The sequence below is a fragment of the Thamnophis sirtalis genome, unplaced genomic scaffold, assembly GCF_051295495.1.
Source record: "Thamnophis sirtalis isolate CommonGarterSnake01/CBP01778 unplaced genomic scaffold, rThaSir2_p1.2 scaffold_9, whole genome shotgun sequence".
Lineage (NCBI taxonomy): Eukaryota > Metazoa > Chordata > Lepidosauria > Squamata > Natricidae > Thamnophis > Thamnophis sirtalis.
In genome coordinates this window covers 28,813,285-28,832,873 of record NW_028261389.1, presented here as the reverse complement: position 1 = coordinate 28,832,873, position 19,589 = coordinate 28,813,285, and the positions used below count along the sequence as shown (strand labels likewise).

The 19,589-nt window shown below is 43.1% G+C and overlaps 1 protein-coding gene across 4 annotated transcripts in view; it reads left to right on the top strand.

The window, feature by feature from the left end:
• CARD10 (caspase recruitment domain family member 10) overlaps positions 1 to 2,886 on the top strand; it is a 48,101-nt gene extending 45,215 nt beyond the window's left edge. For all 4 annotated transcript variants that reach the window (XM_087723161.1, XM_087723162.1, XM_087723159.1 and 1 more), the window contains exon 22: positions 1,747 to 2,886. In XM_087723161.1, the coding sequence (XP_087579287.1) occupies positions 1,747 to 1,954 (208 nt within the window). In that variant the 3' untranslated portion in view covers positions 1,955 to 2,886. The remainder of the gene's footprint in view (positions 1 to 1,746) is intronic.
• The last annotated feature ends 16,703 nt before the right edge of the window (positions 2,887 to 19,589 follow it).

Genomic DNA, 19,589 nt, shown 5'->3' with positions numbered 1-19,589 from the left:
ATATGGAAATGTTTTAATCTCTATATTAAAAAAAAACCCCACTCCAGATAAGAAATAAAAATTATTTTTTATTTTAAATTAGACTACTGATCCATCTTGCTTAGTACCGGTATTGGCAACATTTACTAGCACTTTCCCAAAATTTAAATACTCTTGCTTGGGGACATATATTCTATTTAGCCAAGCACCTCCCCCAATATATCATGAATGACCAGGTTCCCTCTGGCTTTTTCAGGACTTGACTTGTCAGAGCAAAAGGCTGCTCTCAGCTATTATTGTTCAATAACAATATTATAATTTGTAATATTGCACTAATATAATTATTGATGCTAATAGCAGCCAAAGAATTTGTACAGTGGCCCATCTGTCAAGCAGTACAAGGATTGCAAATTTAGAATTACTGGGATTTCTGGAAAGATTTTTATTGCTATTAGAGTAATGCAACATAATCCTGAAAGCCTGTCAAAGCAATTTTCCCAATCAACAGTTACCTAGTGTAATTATGGTGGAATTGCTCTGAATGCCCTTTTCCTTCTTTCCTGGCCTAAGGAATTGCTTCTTTAACAACACTGTTTCCTCCTTAACTTTCATGATCAGTTTGACCAGGGGTATCAAACTCAAGGACTGCAGGCTGGATGCTTAGATCTGGCCCGCAGAGCCGGCCTGGAAATAGCAAAGGACTGGCTGCAGTGCTTCTGCTAGCAAAAATGGGGCCGGCACCAGCACTAGTCCCTGCGTCCTCTTGTTATGGCCTGCCAGCAGCCAGCAGAGCTGACAGCAGATTTGGACAGTAAGGAGGTTGGGGAGGAACATGGGCCAGTCCTGGAATCTGGGGAAGGTTCTGATGAGAGCTCTGTGTCGGAGGCAGAGGGAGCCAGAGCTGTTTGCCAGTTATCGGCTGCCTTCAGAGGCAGACAACAGTGAGGCAGACGAACAGCTGGAGCCTGTTCCCAGTGTGCACATGAACAGAGTTGCCAGATGAAGGGAACAGCTGAAGAACAGGAGTTGACTTGGGAGTAAGGCCACAGGTTGATGATGAATGGCCCCTTCCAGATGAAATAAAAGAGGAGCAAAAGGGGAGTGGGGTTTGCAGGAGACAATTAGTTTGATTAATTGGCTCATGACTCTCCAGACTCCTTGCCAAGTTTTGCAGATATTGGCCTGGCAGCTCTCTACGACAGATAAGGTCTGTGACTATAAATACTCCCCTGAAAGACTTTGCTCTATGTGAATGAGAAGAATGCACATTAAATTAATAAAAGGGCTTTTTGTTGGGACAAGGAGTTTGCTTCATGCTCTTGGGAAGCCTAGGTCAGAACAACTCTGACTCTGAGATACCTCATGTGCTTTTAATGACCTACGCATTCGATTAACAAATGCATTGGGGAAAGCAGGGGTGATTACATTCATTTAATGTGATTCAATCAAATTTGCAAGCTCTGTTACATTCATAACTCGAGGATTATCTGTATAATGAGAGTGAATGAGGGTCTCAGGCAAGTACTGCCTTAGAACTTAGCTCCCCGACGCACCCACCAAACCTCAAAAGTCAAAACACCCTGATGTGGCCGTCAATGAAATCGAGTTTAACGCCCCCTGTATTAGACATTACATCACACCATCAGTTCTTGGGGTTAGAACATTAGACTTAACATATGCTTTACTAAACCTCCATCAACAAAAATGTCATCAGTCTCTAAAAAGCTACATGATTAATGCTGCATTTCTCTTTTGTGTTCTTTCTAGGAGCCTATTAGGGAAGCCAGGGCCGCGAGAATCTGAGGTGCTGAAGAAATGTCAGAGAGATGAATGGGTTCTCCATACTTTACCCTGTTCATGGGTATGGGTAGATCCTCAATCCTGGAGCAGCGCAGAGGACCTAGTAAAAGTGGTACGGGCTCACATCTTCCAGGAACAAACCAGGATGGTGTGGGTTGAGGAGAATGATATGTGATAGATGACATGGTGTGTTCACTCACACAGAAGAATGGCCTCTGCTGGACAGAGGCATAGGCTCTATAACCCACCAACATTGCCTTGTATTTGTCATTTACCTCACATAAAGTGGACATTTGGTATATGCAGCATGTTCATGATCAGGGTCATTTCTTTTTTTCTTAAGCCAAAAAATTGGGGGTGAATGAATGAATGAATGGATATAAATAAAAGGAAAACTATGGCTAAAACTATTGGTTTTGATTTTGTGTAGTTTCATATTTTTTAATTATAATTAATTTTTTCCACTTCGATCAATTGATAATTTTAATATGCTTTACAAACATATACATAAACATTTTCCACATATGTTCTTGTTAGGCATATTTTTGCTAGTCCTTCTCCACAACATATTTTACATGTGGATTATATACACTTTTGTTAATAGTTTTATTAGGTAATTAAATTGGAGAATCATTTTGAAAAATCTGGAGACATGCAAATTAATACATAATTGTTTTTTTTATTCTTGCATTGGTACAACATGTAGCTGATACTAGCTAATCCTGAATATCTAAGCAGAGATAGATGAAAGAGTACCAGAAAATCCTAAGGCTATAGGCTACTCTGGGAATTCAATTTCTTTTAAAAAAATCCTGAAAGATGGTAATGACAAACCACTTCTGTATTGTTCCCGAAAAAAACACTTGAATATGTCAACGAAATCACCAGCAATAGAGCCAATTCAGGAAGTTTGTGTTATCTTGCATTAAATGTGCCCAATGAAGCTTGCATTAATATGGGAACTTAGAATTGTCACTATTTCCAAGATTATTGTCTGATTAGCAGGGCTGATTCTACCATCAGGCAGAGTAGGGTTACTTTTCTAAAAATCTAGTTTAAGATAATCATGGAATTCTAACAAGCTATATATAAAATTGCAATTTTCAATTCATTGTTTTGTTTGTTTGTTTGTTTGTTTATTGAATTTATATGCCGTTCTTCTCCCAAAGGACTCAGGGCGGCGTACAACATTAAACACATATTACAAAAGTTAAAAAGGAAATTAAATAAAGTATCCAAAAACAAACCCAATTAATAACAATACAATTTTAAAAATTAGATTAAAATTAACAATTAAATTAATTATTTATTTTATTCTGTTCAGGCCAGGCCAGCTTGCTGGAAAAGCCAACTTTTTAGGGTGCGTCGGAAGGACCGGAGGTCGGGGATTATACGAAGCTCCAGGGGCAGCTCATTCCAGAGGGAAGGCGCTCCCACAGAAAGGCTCTCCCCCTGGGGGTCGCTAGCCGATACTGTCTGGCCGACAGCACCCTGAAGAGGCCAACTCTGTGGGATCTCACTGGGTGATGGGAGGCTACTGGTGGCAGTAGGTGGTCTCGCAGGTACCCTGGGCCTAAGCCATGGAGCGCTTTAAAGGTCATAATTAGTACCTTGAATCACACCCGGAAAACAACCCGCAACCAGTGCAGGCCGCCTAAAAAGGGTGTAACATTGGAGCACCTAGGTACCCCCATGATAACCCATGCGGCCGCATTCTGGACCAGCTGAAGCCTCCGGGTGCTCTTCAAGGGCAGCCCCATGTAGAGAGCATTGCAGTGATCCAGGTGAGAAAGGACGAGGGCATGAGTGACTGTGCACAGAGCATCCCGATCCAGAAAGGGGCACAACTGACATACCAGGCGAACCTGGTAAAAGGCCCCCCTGGTCACGGCCGTCAGATGTTCTTCTAAACTAAGCCGCATATCCAGGAGGACTCCCAGATTGCGGGCCCTCTCTGAGGGGGCTAAAATTTCTCTCCCTATCATCAAAGATGGAACAAGATGCACAAATTGGGATGACGGAAACTACAGCCACTCAGTCTTGGAGGGATTGAGCTTGAGCCTGTTCCTTCCCATCCAGATCCGCACAGCCTCCAGGCATCGGGACATCATGTCGAGGGCATCATTTGGGTGGCTTGAGGTAGAGATGAAAAGTTGGGTATCAGCATATTGATGATACCGTACCCCAAAACCACAGATAATCTAACCCAGTGGTTTCATATATATGTTGAACAGGAGGGGTGAGAGAACCGACCCCTGGGGCACCCCACAAGTGACGCGCCTCGGGGTCAATCCCTGTCCTCCAGTCAACACGAACTGCAACTGATCTGACAGGTAGGAGGAGAACCACCGTAAAACGGTGCCCCCCACTCCCAACCCCCTGAGTCGTCGCAGTAGAATACCATGGTTGATGGTATCAAAAGCCGCTGAGAGGTCTAATAGGACCAGGACAGAGGAGCAGCTGCTGTCCCGGGCCCGCCAGAGATCATCAACCAACATGACCAATGTTGTCTCCGTGCTATACCCGGGCCTGAAACCCGACTGAAACGGATCCAGGTAGGCAGCTTCATCCAGGTACTGGGGAAGCTGATGTGCTACCACACGCTCGACAACCTTCGCTTTTGCTCTTGAGATCAGCTCGAAATTTTCTCCCCCAAAGTCTAAGAAAAAAAATCTAGGTCTTGACTATCTTTATTTAGGGAGATCAGGAGATCATTTGTTGCATTATCTCAGCTAACAAAATCTCTTCTAGATTGTGACAGGGATGTTTGCAAGAGGTACATTGGGCCACCTCAATGAACAGTTGAAGCAGAGTTGATCGGCTTTCTTTGGCCGATCTGCCTTGTGAATGAAGGCACTGTTGCCTAGTGAATCAAAGTGACTGTTCCACTGATTAAAACTGCTTCAGAGAATATTTCAAAGGGGTGCTGTAGAGCATAAAGAAGATGATCAAGATGACCTTGATAGAAATATGCAGGTACTGTTAGGCAAATGGGCTGCAACAAACATTCAGAAGTAGCTCAGGCCTGATTCTTATGCAGAAAGACAGCACAGTCAGATTTGCAAATTCTGTTATAATAATCCCAATAAAATTGTTTTAATCTCCCTATGGAATGGATTTCCTAGTCTGGTTAACCAATGGGGCTGATAACTGCTTTGTTGAGCTCTATTAAAGTGAAACTCCCCTTCCAAGAACTGCAAGTCTTTGGGCTGGCCCTATAGGCTTCTACTCGAACTCCCCCAAGTTTTCTTTTCATCTTCCATGTTCCTTATGATTCCTAACTCTTCCTTTACTTCAAGAGAACAGCATGGTTAGGTGATTGTGGCATGGTTATCCTGGAGGACATGTATATAGGCACTGCATTCACACATTTGAGCAGGCAATGCCCTTCAATTGGTATAAAAATAAGCTTGAGAGAGTCTTTTCATTATGCGCTTTACAGCATGTAAATTATTCATGCTCTCCCTTTTTCTGATGACCTGATGCAAAATAAAATAGCGTTTGCAGTGAAAATGAATTGTTCATGGTTGTACAAATTAGGAAAAGCATAGCACCACTAAGATTAAAGGAAGTTAAAGCTGCTCAATATAATCTCTTGGGCAAGAGTTGCATTGCCTGTTTTTCTTTAATTGGTTTCATAGATCCTTCTAGGACTTACTTACTAGAGATGTTGCATTTCTGAGCGGGGTCAACGGTACGATTCTCTGTGCAGAGGGAGGCAGAAGAGAAGTCTCTGAAAAATATTAACTCATTGCTTACTCTGGCCTGCTATAAAATAAAAACAATCATGGCTGCTAAGAATATTTAAGTCTGCAACAGACCAATTGCTGGAAGTACTTTATAGAAATCATGTAAAAAATTGTTTAAAGCACCTTTTGGGTTAAGGAAGTGACTTAAATCGCTTCAAAAGAAATGGGACTCTCCTTGCCCCATTCCAACAAAGGAAGGCAAACAAAACAGAGTAAGAATTTAAGCAAAATATAAAATTCGACATTTGGACAGTGCAATTTTTACCTTCAGATTTTACTTTGACAAAGTCATCGGAGCATATGCCAGTGAAGCATAGGGCAAAACCAGCATTTCTTAAATGGGACACTCACGTTCCTGCCTATCTGTAGGCCATTGTTAAAAATTGAAGCAGTGGTCTTACACACACAAGATAGTATTCCATAGGGCCCTGGATGCAAGAGGGCTCAAATGTAGACGTCCGGTTAGCATGCAGATTGTTATTTTAAAGGGAATCATGTAGGTTCCTGTTACTCAGAAGACCAGGGAGGCCTTAAATGCTGCTTTTGGCTGGTTAACTATATTGTCTTGCAGGTTTACCATGTGAAACAGCTCTAGTTCTTTTTGTCTAAGGAGATCTGTCTGCAGGTGTTCTTTGTATCCATGCATTTTCCCATTTCTAAACCTTTGCATATGCACCATATTTCATATGTTTTCCCCATATTGACAAATCTATGAGACTAAGAAACCCGAGTCAGCATTTGAGGGCTTGAGGAAGAAATCCTTCAGGTCCCTCTCGGCTGAAAGCAAAAACAGGTAAAGGAAGATTAACCATCCACACTCCAGAATGCGTAATTGATTATATAGCAGCTGAAATAAGAGTTTAGTGTCATTTAATAAAAGTCATTAAAGATAACATGAAAAAAATGTCTTCCATGGTTAGGCAAGCATCTTCATTAATAGCAAAAATAAAATCGTTCAGTTGATTTCTCTCTCTTGTCCCTTCCTCTTCCATGAGATGCTTCGTTTTCCACGTTCTAGAAATAATTTAATGGTATTAATCCTGGCTGTGGTTTTGCCTGAAATTTTGCCAACATTTGAAGAATTCAGGGTCAGAATGCATAAGGACTCATCAGAATTCATTCCAGGTGGGGACTTTGCAATTTGAACTTTGCTTAGGTATATTTACCATGCTGTTTTGGATGATGGGAGTTCTAATTGATCAGATCATAGGTTTTGAATGAGTAGCCTCTTGTGGTTCTAACTGTAATTCTGCTGTTGAATGTTAAGTTATGTAAAGTAATGTAAAGTTACTGTAGGTCGTATTGGGTTGCATCATGCTGGAGAGGAGAGATGCCGGCCGTCTTCTACTTTTGGTTACATATATGTTTCAGCCCTGCATCTCAATGCCTTGGTTGGAGATTTAATTCATTTAAAAATGCATATCCCTGTTTTCTTTACCACACAGTGTGGCTAATCATATAAGAGTATAAATAAAAATCAGATCTTACTTTAAAAGATGCAAATTGCATCCAGATTAAATATCAAAATCTATTGGATAATAAAACAAATCCCTTAAAAGAAGGGATGCTGGCATATTAGTGCCAGAATGTCAATGCCATAGCAGAGAGGATCTTACTTACCTTCCAGTGGAACTTAATAGTGATACTATTACTATAGGCAGAAGTTCAGGAACCCAATTAAACTATACAGGAGGATTGTCACCCATAGCAGAGCTGACTTGCCACAGTCTGAAGTCATAGAAGGAACAAACATTACTTGAACAGGTCTTCTTAAGACCAGTGAGTCCAGAGCATTAAATTATATTAATATGCCAACATCTTTTAAGGAGAAGGAAGATAAACGGGATAAATGCAAGGCTCAGTTCAAGCCTCTCAAATACAAAGCGAATGGTACCAGGATGTTGTGAATCCATGCGGCTTTGCTGGATCAAGCTAAATAAGCAGAAGTTTTCTTTTAATTGCACAAGGAGACAGGCTGTGGCATCCTGCAAAAATTTGCTTTTCCAGACAGTCTTCCAAGTGTTGCTCTTCTTAAAGTACCTCATTACACCCAACCCTTGAGTTTAGCAAAGCATGGAAGATAGCAGTTGAGTTTGACCGGGAAGGTTTGAAGGATATTTACTGTAGCAGTAAGAATGAAGGATCCAGATGATTTTATGCTGGAAGAGTAATATAATAATAATTTATTACTCATTTAAACAACTAGATGCTGAACAGTCAATAAAGAACAATACAGTAAATGGTCCCAGCAATAGGCTTGCTGTCTGTAAATCAAATAGGCAGCAGATATAGTAAATTAACAGCACTGGTAGTAGCCCGGTGCAGGCTTCTGGCTCCCAGTCAATTCCTCCACAACATACATCTGCAAATGTCAATGAATGAGGGTGCACACTGCTGTGTTCTCCAAATCCTAGGAATAAATGCCTAGGGTACAGTTGAGGGGGGACTATTGAATCATATTTATGAATGTTCTACATTGGTCGAGGAAGACGTATTACTGCAGGAAACTCCAGGAAGCTGTTGGAGTTCTTTACTTTTGCATTTTCTGTTCCCACAATCAACCAGTTTTGGGCTCACAGTGATTGCCATTTTCTTAATTCTCAGACTTATTTTTTAAAACATTGAAAACCTGTTTTTGACACAGGTGGTAAGAATCATACTGGTGTGCCAACCGATTCATTCAGTTCTCCAGAGAAATCACGATGACAGCTATATATATGTACAAAATTAGCCACTGCAAAGAAACTATGTGAACTATGGCGTGGCACAAAATCCACCATAATCCACCTAAAGAATATTTGGTTGCAAGGCCTACATATACTTGCCAAATGAAGCATGCTTAAAGCTGAGAGACAGAGCTACCCTGTTTCCCTGAAAATAAGAGCTCTCCGGATAATAAGCTCAATTGGTATTTTAACCCATGTGCTAAAAGAAGCCCTCCCTGGAAATATTGCAACACAGCAGCAGCCATGAAGTGACCATGCTTGCCACCTCCTTCATTTAAAAAAATATAAGACTTCCCTGAAAATAAGGCCAACTACTTATTTAGGGGGTCAAAAGAAAATAAGACCCTGTCTTATTTTTGGGAAAACAGTACATATGGGAGGATGGCAGGATAAAGTAAAGATGAATCATGGAAAAACGAAGTCCCAAAAACATGTGCCAATGGGTAGGTCAACAAATGCCAACCAAGAAAATTTCAGAGACCAATCAGTTTAAGAAGCAGAATACGCCTTCACCAATCTGATGATGTTAAACTGGCAGAAAAAGAAAAGGATTCAGGTCCCTAAGGGCATGTTGGCTAGAAAGTTCCCCTATACAAACAGCATCCCTGAAGTAAATGAACAAGTTACCTGGGAATACATCAACGGCTGCCTTCAGATGAGAACCAGCTGATGGGTAAAAGTGACGAAATGGATTCACTTAGGAAATCAGAATCTGGATACTCATCCAACTATCTCAAGGATGGAAAGTATTTGGTTATAAATAGACATTTAACATTAAATATAGCTCATGAGAGATAGAGGAACAATACAAGGCCAGCTTCTCTCTAACTTGATGTATGACCTTGAGCTGCTTTCTCATGCTTGTCACTTTTTCAGGACTGAAGTTATTGCTGCTATCCCCTTAACAATTCATCCATTTCTTCATCAAAGTTGTCTTTACATTTCTTAATATGAACTGATAAAATTAGTGCTGTGCAAAAGTTAAAAAAAAAAAAAACAGTTGCCCATCAACCATTTGGAGCAAGCTAAAGAAGAACACAGAAAATGTGCTCCCAACTTTTTCTGTTTATAATAGTTTGAGACAGGACATAATTAACATAATTACTCGGCTATTTCTTTTCAATAATTTTATTATTCTTTACAGTAATGCACCTTTCTTTTACTTGTAGTCCTAAGGCAATGTCTTAGAGTTTTAAAGAGTTGCAAACAGTTGTGGTAAGCATAGTTTTCAATAAAATGTTGTTCCATTGTTTCCGAAAATGGAAAACCCCCCAGATTCACATCTGCCATGTTTTAGAAAGACTACTATACAGGGAGTCCTTGACCTATAACCATTCATTTAGCAACTGTTCAAAGTCTTTCAGCACTGAAACAAAATGACTTAGGAGTGGTTTTCATACTTAACGACCATTGCAATATCCCTATGATCACATGTTCAAAATTCAGGTACTTGGGAACTGTATTTGCAATGGTTGCAGCATCCTGGGGTCATGAGAATGCCACTTACAACCTTCCTGGGAGGCTTCTGACAAACATAGTTGGGAGTGGGTGGGGGTGGATTCACTTAATGACTGCAACAAGAAAAAACATTAAAAGTCAGACCCCAAAACCAAGAAAGGCACATGGTGATTTTTCCAAGCAGATTTCTTCATTCTTCCATACCCATAGGCAGATTTTTTGAAACGCTCTACTATCTATATCAAGTATACACTACATTAGGGAGGGACTGTCTTCACCCTCTTTCCCTATTCAAATATCTGGACTGAGTTGCCTCTTATTCATCTGGAATGCACCCCTCCCTTCTACATTATTCCATTCCATCACATCAGATGAGGTATGACTTGCTTAATGACCTCATAATAATAGCATTTATAGTGCTCTACAGCAGGGGTGTCAAACTCACGTAGTCATGGCAGTGTCACATGACATATCGGGACTTCCCCCCACTTTGCTAAACTGGGCATGGGCGTGGCCAGTGTGTGACGCTTTTGACCTATGGGCCGCGAGTTTGACAATTCTGATCTACAGCCTCTTTAAGCAGTTTACAGAGTCAACATATTGCACCCAACAATCTGAGTGCTCATTTTACCGACCTTGGAAGGTTGTTATAAAGAACTTTGTGGGCCAAACCTTGAGCCGGTCAGGATCAAATGCCATACTGTATTCTAACCACTGCACTCACCATGGCTCAAGTGACTGAATCACTTAGCAATGGAAATTCCTGTGCCAATTGGAGAGGGTCGGGGTATTACGGTCGTAACAGGGAGGGGCAGATATGGCGGGGACTTTAGGGCTGGCCATTACCGGGGAAGGAGGGTTCGCTACATCACAGAGATCCCTCCTTCCGGCCCTATGAGTCCCACTCCGAGACCAGATGGCGCAAGTAGTCAGGACCCTGGACTCAGGCTGCTGTCGCTAAATGCCAGGTCTGTGGTACATAAAGCTCCTCTCGTCCGGGACTTAATTTTAGACGAGAGGGCAGACCTGGCATGTATTACTGAAACCTGGCTGGGCCCAGAGGGAGGAGTCCCCCTTGTAGAGCTGTGCCCAGAAGGATTTCAGGTGCTGCACCAGCCGAGAGCCCAGGGAAGGGGTGGGGGTGTGGCCGTTGTTATCCGGGAGTCGTTAGTTCCTCGTAGGGTCCCTGCTCCGGAGCTTGTCGGGTGTGAGTCCCTGCTGATAAAGTTGGACCTCAAGGGTCAAGTGGGTCTGCTGTTAACGTACCTGCCTCCCAACAACGTTGCAGCAGCCCTCCCCTCGCTCCTCGAGTCGGTAGCCGAGCTGGCAATTGAGTTCCCTAGGTTGATGGTCCTGGGGGACTTTAATTTGCCTTCGCTCGGCGAAAACTCTGATGGGGCGCAGGAGTTCATGGCTTCCATGACAGCCATGGGCTTGACCCAAGTAATTCGGGACCCAACCCAGTCAGACCATTACCTACTGAGGCTCGACTTCCGGAGACCAAACCCCCACTGTAGGGAGGAGGAACCGACCAGGTGGTTCCGCCCCAGGCGACTTATGGAACCGTTAAGGTTCCAGACAGAGCTTGGGGTTATTCCTGATACTTTCGCCCACAGTCCGGTGGAGACTCTGGTTGCTGCCTGGCACTCAGCAGCATCGGAGGCCCTCGACCGGATTGCGCCACTACGGCCCCTCCGAGGCGGCGGATCCCGGAGACCCCCTTGGTTCACCGAGGAACTCCGGGAGATGAAGCGCCGGAGGAGATGCCTAGAGCACCGATGGAGGTCTGATAAGTCCGAATTGAACCGAGCAATGGTAACCACCTGCACCAAGGAGTACACCAGGGCACTTAGGGCAGCGAAAAGATCTCACATAGCCACCTTGGTTGCGTCCGCTGAGTCCCGCCCAGCCGCCCTGTTTAGGATAACCCGCTCCCTATTAAATAAAAGGGAAGCGGGGGAACCCTTGCAGGGCAGAGCTGAGGATTATGCCCAATTCTTAGCGGACAAAATTGCTCGGTTTCGGTCGGACTTGGACTCCATCCCCGCAGTTCCAGCCGAGGCACAAGAGGATCAAGTAGAACATCTCTGGGTTGAGTTTCAGGATGTTACCCCCGGGGATGTGGACAAGGCCATGAGGGCTGTAAGTGCCTCCACCTGCGTACTGGACCCGTGTCCCTCATGGCTGGTTACTAACAGCAGTGAGGTGACACGAGGCTGGATCCAGGCGGTTGTGACCGCCTCTCTTCGGGAGGGGAACTTCCCCGCCGCACTGAAAGCGGCAGTGGTGAGACCCCTCCTAAAGAAGCCATCTCTGGATCCAGCTGTTCTTAATAACTATCGCCCAGTCTCCAACCTTCCCTTCCTTGGGAAGGTTGTGGAGAAGGTGGTGGCCTTCCAGCTCCAACGGTCCTTGGAGGAAGCAAACTATCTCGACCCCTTCCAGTCAGGCTTCAGACCTGGTTACAGCACAGAAACCGCTTTGGTCGCATTGACCGATGATCTCTGGAGGGCCAGAGATGGAGGACATTCCTCCATCCTGGTCCTCCTTGACCTCTCAGCGGCTTTCGATACCATCGACCATGGTATCCTTCTGCGACGACTGCGGGAGGTGGGAGTGGGAGGCACCGTGTTGCGGTGGTTCTCCTCCTACCTCTCGGACAGGTCGCAGTCGGTGTTAGTGGGGGGGCAGAGATCGTCCCCTAGGCCCCTAACTTATGGGGTGCCTCAGGGCTCGGTCTTATCCCCCCTACTATTCAACATCTACATGAAACCGCTGGGAGAGATCATCCGCAGGCACGGGATCAGATACCATCAATATGCGGACGATACTCAATTGTATCTGTCCGCCCCGTGCCAACTCAATGAAGCGGCAGACGTGATGAACCGAGGCCTTGAAGCCGTTATGGACTGGATGAGGGTTAACAAGCTTGTGCTCAACCCAGAAAAGACCGAGTGGCTGTTGTGTTTCCCTCCCAAAGATTCCACCAATATTCCATCTCTCAGGCTGGGGGGTCAAATTCTATACCCCTCAGAGAGGGTTCGCAACTTGGGAGTCCTCCTGGATCCACAGCTATCGTTTGACCACCACTTGACGGCTGTGACCAGGGGGGCATTCGCCCAGGTTCGCCTGGTGCGCCAGTTGCGACCCTACCTGAATCGGGAGGCTCTCACAACGGTCACCCGGGCCCTTGTGACCTCTAGGCTGGAATACTGCAATGTGCTCTACATGGGGCTGCCCTTGAAGAGCATCCGGCGACTTCAGCTAGTACAGAACGCGGCCGCGCGAGTGATTGTGGGTGCACCTCGGTTCACCCACATAACACCTATCCTCCGCGAGCTGCGCTGGCTACCTGTCGAGCTCCGGATGCGCTTCAAGGTGTTACTAGTCACCCATAAAGCCCTACATGGTAGTGGATCTGGATACTTGAGAGACCGCCTTCTGCCAATTACCTCCCTGCGACCAATAAGATCACATAGATTAGGCCTCCTCCGTATTCCATCGGCCAGCCAATGCCGGCTGGCAACTACAAGGAGGAGGGCCTTCTCAGTAGTAGCCCCGACCCTTTGGAACGAGCTCCCCGTGGAGATTCGTACCCTCTCCACCGTCCAGGCCTTCCGCACAGTCCTTAAGAACTGGCTAGCCCGTCAGGCCTGGGGACAAGGATAGCCGCCCCTCCCGAATGATGAATGTATGTTGTTTACTATTTTATTATATGTTCTATGTCAATGTCTGTATTCCCCCTCCCTGATTTTATGTGAGCCGCCCTGAGTCCCCTCAGGGAAAAGGGCGGCCTACAAATATTAATAAAATCAAAAATCAAAATCAAATTGCGGTTGCAAGTCAAGGACTACCTGTATCATGTCTATTCTTTGGACTCACAATTGATCCATTATGTCAGAAGTGAGATAGCAGCTTGATGAATAATGAACTCCTTTACATATTGAATTGCATGAGATTTACTCCCAGGGAAATGTGTCTAAAAGGGTTATTTGATTGATCCCATGAGTGACCTATCAATTGCATTTGCATAACAATAGGAACATTGTTTCTGTGGAAAGCAGAATACTGTGTTTTTAAATGCCATCCATACTTAACTTCAAATCAGTGAAGGAAATCCACTGTTACTGCCTGAGATAGAGCAACTAGCTTCTGTTTAAAAATCTCTAAATGCAGAGAGTCCATTTCCTTCCAAAGCAATTTGTTCCATCGCTGAACAGCTTCTGTCACAGGAGAGCCTTCCAAATGTTTGAGCAGAGTCCCTTTCTAGTCACTTCGACCAATTAGTTCCGGTTCTACTTACCAGGGCAAAAGAAAATGTGAACTACAACAAGCATCATCTTCCTAAAAGATACTTTGAGAAAAGGAAGAATGAATTTTAAAGACAGCAATTGCTGTCTGCAGCAATTATCAGCACTTGTATTAAACTAATGATTTTCTTAAAAAAAAAACTTGGGACATGCTTCATAGGCAACATTTTTAGTCTAATAAACGTTTTAATAGATTCATTTGTCTGGTATATTGATTAAGTGTTGAAGCCCTAGTTAGGATCCCATTGTGCATTAGTTATGCTCTGCAATATAGTAAGTTGAATTTATGTTAAACATGTTGTATTCAATTTTTCTGCTTTTGTGCTATTATCCTGTGATTGTTGGTTGATTGTTTTCTTAGTTTGCATCAATGCTTAGCAATAGGACCAGACAAATGTGGTGGATGCATTTTTTTCCCTCTCTCTCCTTCAATATATAGTTTTGTGTTAGTATCAATGGTAGAGACACTTGAGACTGACTCATAGCTTTATGCCATTCTGGAAGGACAATTCTGACATCATTTCCACATCATCTGCAGATCACCTTACACCCTTATATAGGATAATTCATGCAAGGAGTTGCTTATGCTACGAACAGTGCAATAGTCCAGAGTTCTGTGCTTTTCCCACAAGTCATGTGCCGTACATTTTGCAAAGTTACAATTCTGGAGAGCAGTACATGTTGGACATAGGACAAAGCAACGATGTCTAGGGATAGCATAGGGAGGACTTGTAGGTCAATAGCAGCATACATAGTTTACATGCAAAACTTTTAAATGTGAAATATCTCCCAGAAATCTGTTGCAGACAGGATGGTTTATTCTGAGATAGATCCCATATGAGCAAATTCGTGACCCGTCAAAAGCGCGGACGGCAAAAGCGCGATCGACAAAATCGCGCCTTTGACGTCATCACAGCGCGACGAAAAAGATCGAAAAATTCAAATAAAAATTAATAAAAATTAAATTAAAGCAAGCCGATTCACATAAAGGTAAGGGTTAGGGTTAGGGTTAGGGTTAGGGTTAGGTTAAGGGTTAGGGTTAGCTTTAGAGCGTTAGCGTTAGCGTTAGGGTTAGGATAAGGGTTAGCGTTACGTTTTTCGTTACTTTAACGGTTAGGTTTAGGGTTAGGTTTAGGGTTAGGTTAAGAGTTAGGGTTAGGGTTAGGTTTAGGGTTAGGTTTGGGGGGGTTAGGGGAAGGTTTTAGCTTTATTTTTACATTTTTTCGATCTTTTTCGTCGCGCTGTTATGACGTCACAGCGCGCTTTTGTCGAGCGCGATTTTGTCCTACGCGCTTTTGTGGTGGAACCGAGCAAATTATGATACTCAAAACTGGGGTATTGAATTCTCCCCAGTGAGCTTTTGACACAGCTGTTTAGCAGGCTACAGGAAATGTAGTTGGTTGAAAAGAGAATGCAACAGTGTCCCTTCCTAAACACGCTCCTTGATCACAGTCATAGATCGAAGACTGAAAGGTTTGTGATTGAGTGCCATTTTTATTTCCTAAATAAATAATACACCCATCAGCCCAACAAAAAAATGTGATGAGCAGGCATGTGATTTATTTGGTTCATTGATGGCCTCCTCGGCCCCATTCTCATCTAATGCTCTTTGTGAAATAATTGAATTGTGACTGAATTTGTTTGTGTTCTGAATATGAGTACAGGGCAAGGAATACTGGTCCAAGCTCTATTTTTTATGAGCATATACTCACTTCTTACTCATTTCATCCCCAAGAATCTGCTCCCATGCTCCAACCCAATGTCACATACAGTTTTGTTGGGCAAAACAACTGCCGCTATTTTGCTAGATAGACAAGATGACCTGATACAGAGTAACTTCCTGCAATCCTAAAGTCAAAACATTTCTTAAGATTAGGAGATAGTGCAGCTTTATGCTATTCTAAGTATAATCTTTATTGTCATTGTACTTAAATACAACAAAATTGGTTGTATTGGTTCTAGAAAGAAGAATAACCTCAGAGTTGTTGTATTTCCCTTCCATGTCATCTTTAACCTGCTGAAATAACTGTTTATATAGCTTCCCTTTCTTAATAAAAGGGAGTAGGAGTAATTTGAGAATGGAAAATGGTACAAAATTACAATAAACAAATTATTAAAATCTTAGTTCTAGATGCCTTTCTATATTACTTGTGCTACAGTTGTTACATTTTGAGAAATGATGATCCTGTTTACGCATGGCACTGCAAAAGAGATGGCTCTGAAGCAGGGGTGGGTTTCAATTTTTTTACTGTTCTATGGGCATGGCCTATTTTGAGGGTGTGGCTTGGTGGTCATGTGGCCAACTTGATGTCACTCACATCAAGGGGCGCCTTGCCTGGCCTCTCCTTGCCTGAAAGGCTTCAATGAGATACAATTTCTCTGTCTATTTATTTACTACTAGACATCCAAAGTATTCTATTTAATCCTATGTATTTATGTCATATATGTACATACATATTACGTAGTATAGTGTGTATAGGCACACAAAAATAGATTATCTACATACACTGTATGTGTATGTAGACACACAAACACAGACATACAGACAGAGCTCTTCTAAAATTATTCACATTGAACCTCTTTTACTGCATTTGGAAAAAAACAGCCAGAGTCCACTTTCTGCCACACATTAAACTATAACTTCTGTACATTAGAACATTACACATGCCTTCAGGTGTTATGCCCTAGCTTGCACATGATTGTTATGTGGTGAAAATGTGGTGAAACTCACTTAACAACGCACTTGCTTTAGCAACCAAAATTTTGGGCTCAATTATAGTCATAACTCAAGTACTATCTCTGCCTTCCTCTGAACGGCAGCCTTGTGCTACTAAACTCCTCCTCCTTTGTGGCAATTTTCCTCTCTGTTAGAGGCATCAAAATAATCCAGATGATATAAGATTTCTTGCTGGAACAAGAGGTTGGCTAGATGACCTCCGAGATCCCTTCCAGCCCTAGATTGCTGTGCTGTTTCAAAACATCTTGTTCAAGGGTTAGCGGTCCTTTCTTCCTGCCTGCCTGCCTGCTTCTCTCTCTCTCTCTCGCTCTCTCTTTCCTCTTCCTGGATTCACTCCCATGTTTTTAAAATCTCCCGCCTATGCACACACGTTCCTTCAGCCTCTCTCTCTCTTCCACAACATCCTCCCCCCCCACCCCATGCAGCCACTCACCAGTTCTTTCTTCTTCTGGTTCTTCTTCTGAGAACTTTTCGGCGACAAATGAAATGCGTGGATGGAACAAGCATGGTGTGGATGGTTTGAGAGGTGGGGGGAGGGCAGGTGGACAGGGAGAGTGAGTGGGCCCAGGGGCAGGCCAGGGGACTACTGGTATGGGGGCATCCGCGCTACCGGTCCTCAAATATATTTTTACTTTCAATTTCTACTATGTACGGCTGTACCGGGAGGAATCCACCTCTGCTCTGAAGAGTAGCAGCTTTTATTTAAGTGACATTGACAAATAAAGCAATTTCACTGGATGGAGACTGAGCTACCCCCATATCATTGAAGAGTAATTGAAATTGAAGAGTAAGGACCAGTGGTGGGTTCCTACCGATTCGGACTGGTTTGACTGAACTGCTAGTGGTTTGGCAGCCTAGAACCTGCCATGCTGGAACCTCACTGGAACCTGCCACGCCCCCGAACCAGTTCTCCTGGTAGTGCCATAGGCACCACCATCTTGCTTTTGGCTTCTGTGCATGCACAGAACAATTTTTATTGTATTGCGCATGCGGATGCACATGTGAGCACGCTATGCGCCAATGAACAAACCGGCAGTAGTGGCTACCAGAATCTACCCCTGGTAAGGACATGTAGAAATCAATGCTGATGCAACTACTATCTTCCCTGTAGAATTAAGATAAAGGACATAAAGGAATCCTTGAAAAAGTTGAGCAAAGTATTATTTTGCTAACCCTGCCCAGCGTGCAGTCCCCCTGAGCTCTGTTTTCACTGGTGGAGGACTGCAGGAGCCTGTCATGGCCAAAAATGGAGCCTGGGAAGACTACCCCCCCCGGCTGAGCTGCATTATTTCTGGCAGAGGCACCACGGGCCGGTCCTTCACTATTTCCAGGGCAACCCCACAGGCTAGATCAGATACCCTGCGGGCTGGACCTGGCCTGCGGGCCTTGAGTTTGACACCCCTGTACTAGAGGAATCTAAAAGTTATTTAAACAGTTCATTCTGCTAATTTCTTCCTCTTGTGTATCTAGTACCTTTATGCTTAGTGTTGTTATGAGCAATTGGTGAGCTATACTTAGCTAAGTTGAAATGGAGGGAAACACCTTGCATTAGAGTTGATGGACGGATAAAACTTCACAGTTGGGCACTCTCACAACTGGAGATACCAAAAGGGATTTGAAAGCCGAAAGGGAATTTCAAAATCTAGGTCAAACGACAATATGTACATATCTTTCTTTTGAGATGCCACTGGTAATATTCTAAAATGAAACGATTTTAATCAGGTCATATGCTCATCAAAGCATAGAACAAAAAGAAGGGTGTGTATAAAATGCAGGGCAGCATGATCTGGTTGAAATGAATGACAGTCCCTTATGGGAAGAGTTTAAGAACAGAATAGGAATATAGTACAAGAGAGATAGTACTTAAAAGATGGGGAAAGATGCTGATTTGTAGCAACTTGTCTGTAAGGCGTTGTGTAAAATTAGCTTATATTTGTATGTGTGTGAGAGAGAATATTTAGATAGCATCAGCATTTTTCTTCTCTTAGTAGGCAAGGACTGCCAGATATCCATTATTGTGTAAAACTTCTACTTATTGAAAAAGCATGTACATGCTACAATATTTTCCCAAACTACTATGGAGCTTTGAACATCTTTCTAAAATTCTGGGTTTGGCCAACTGCAAGAAAGACTTCTCATTTAAAGAATTAGACTCATACATTACACTGAAGATCTTAATATATTAATGGAATTAGGATCATACCCAAAGTCCAGCAAACATGAAAAAAATAGCAAAGCCTCATAAAAAATGTCAAAGACACACAGTAATTGGTATCTTGAGTTTGTTAATCTGAGAATGTTGCATTTGAAATTAAAGCTTTTGGATGAGAAAAGTGGTGGTGATGGGAGATAGTGAAGAAAAAGAACAAAAGATTGCTCTGATTTTATTTTATTTATTTAGTTTGCACTCATGTACAAGGTAACAAGAATAAGAATAAACATGAATAAATAAATGGGGACAGTAGAACGGGGACGTTAGGCATGTTGGTGCTCTTATGCACACCCCTACTGACCTATTAGGAATGGGGTGATGTCAACAGTAGACAGTTTAAGGTTAAAGTTATGGGGGTTTGAGGATGTAACAACAGAGTCAGGTAGTGCATTCCAGGCATTGACCACTGTGTTGCTGAAGTTGTATTTTCTGCAGTTGAGTTTGGAATGGTTTACCTTGAGTTTGTATCTATTGTGTGCTCATGCATTATTTCTGTTAAAGCTGAAATAGTCATTGACAGGTAAGACGTTGTAGCAGATAATTTTGTGCACTACATTTAGGTCAGACTGTAGGCAGCAGAGTTTTAGGTTGTCCAAGCCCAAAATTTCAAGGTTGGTG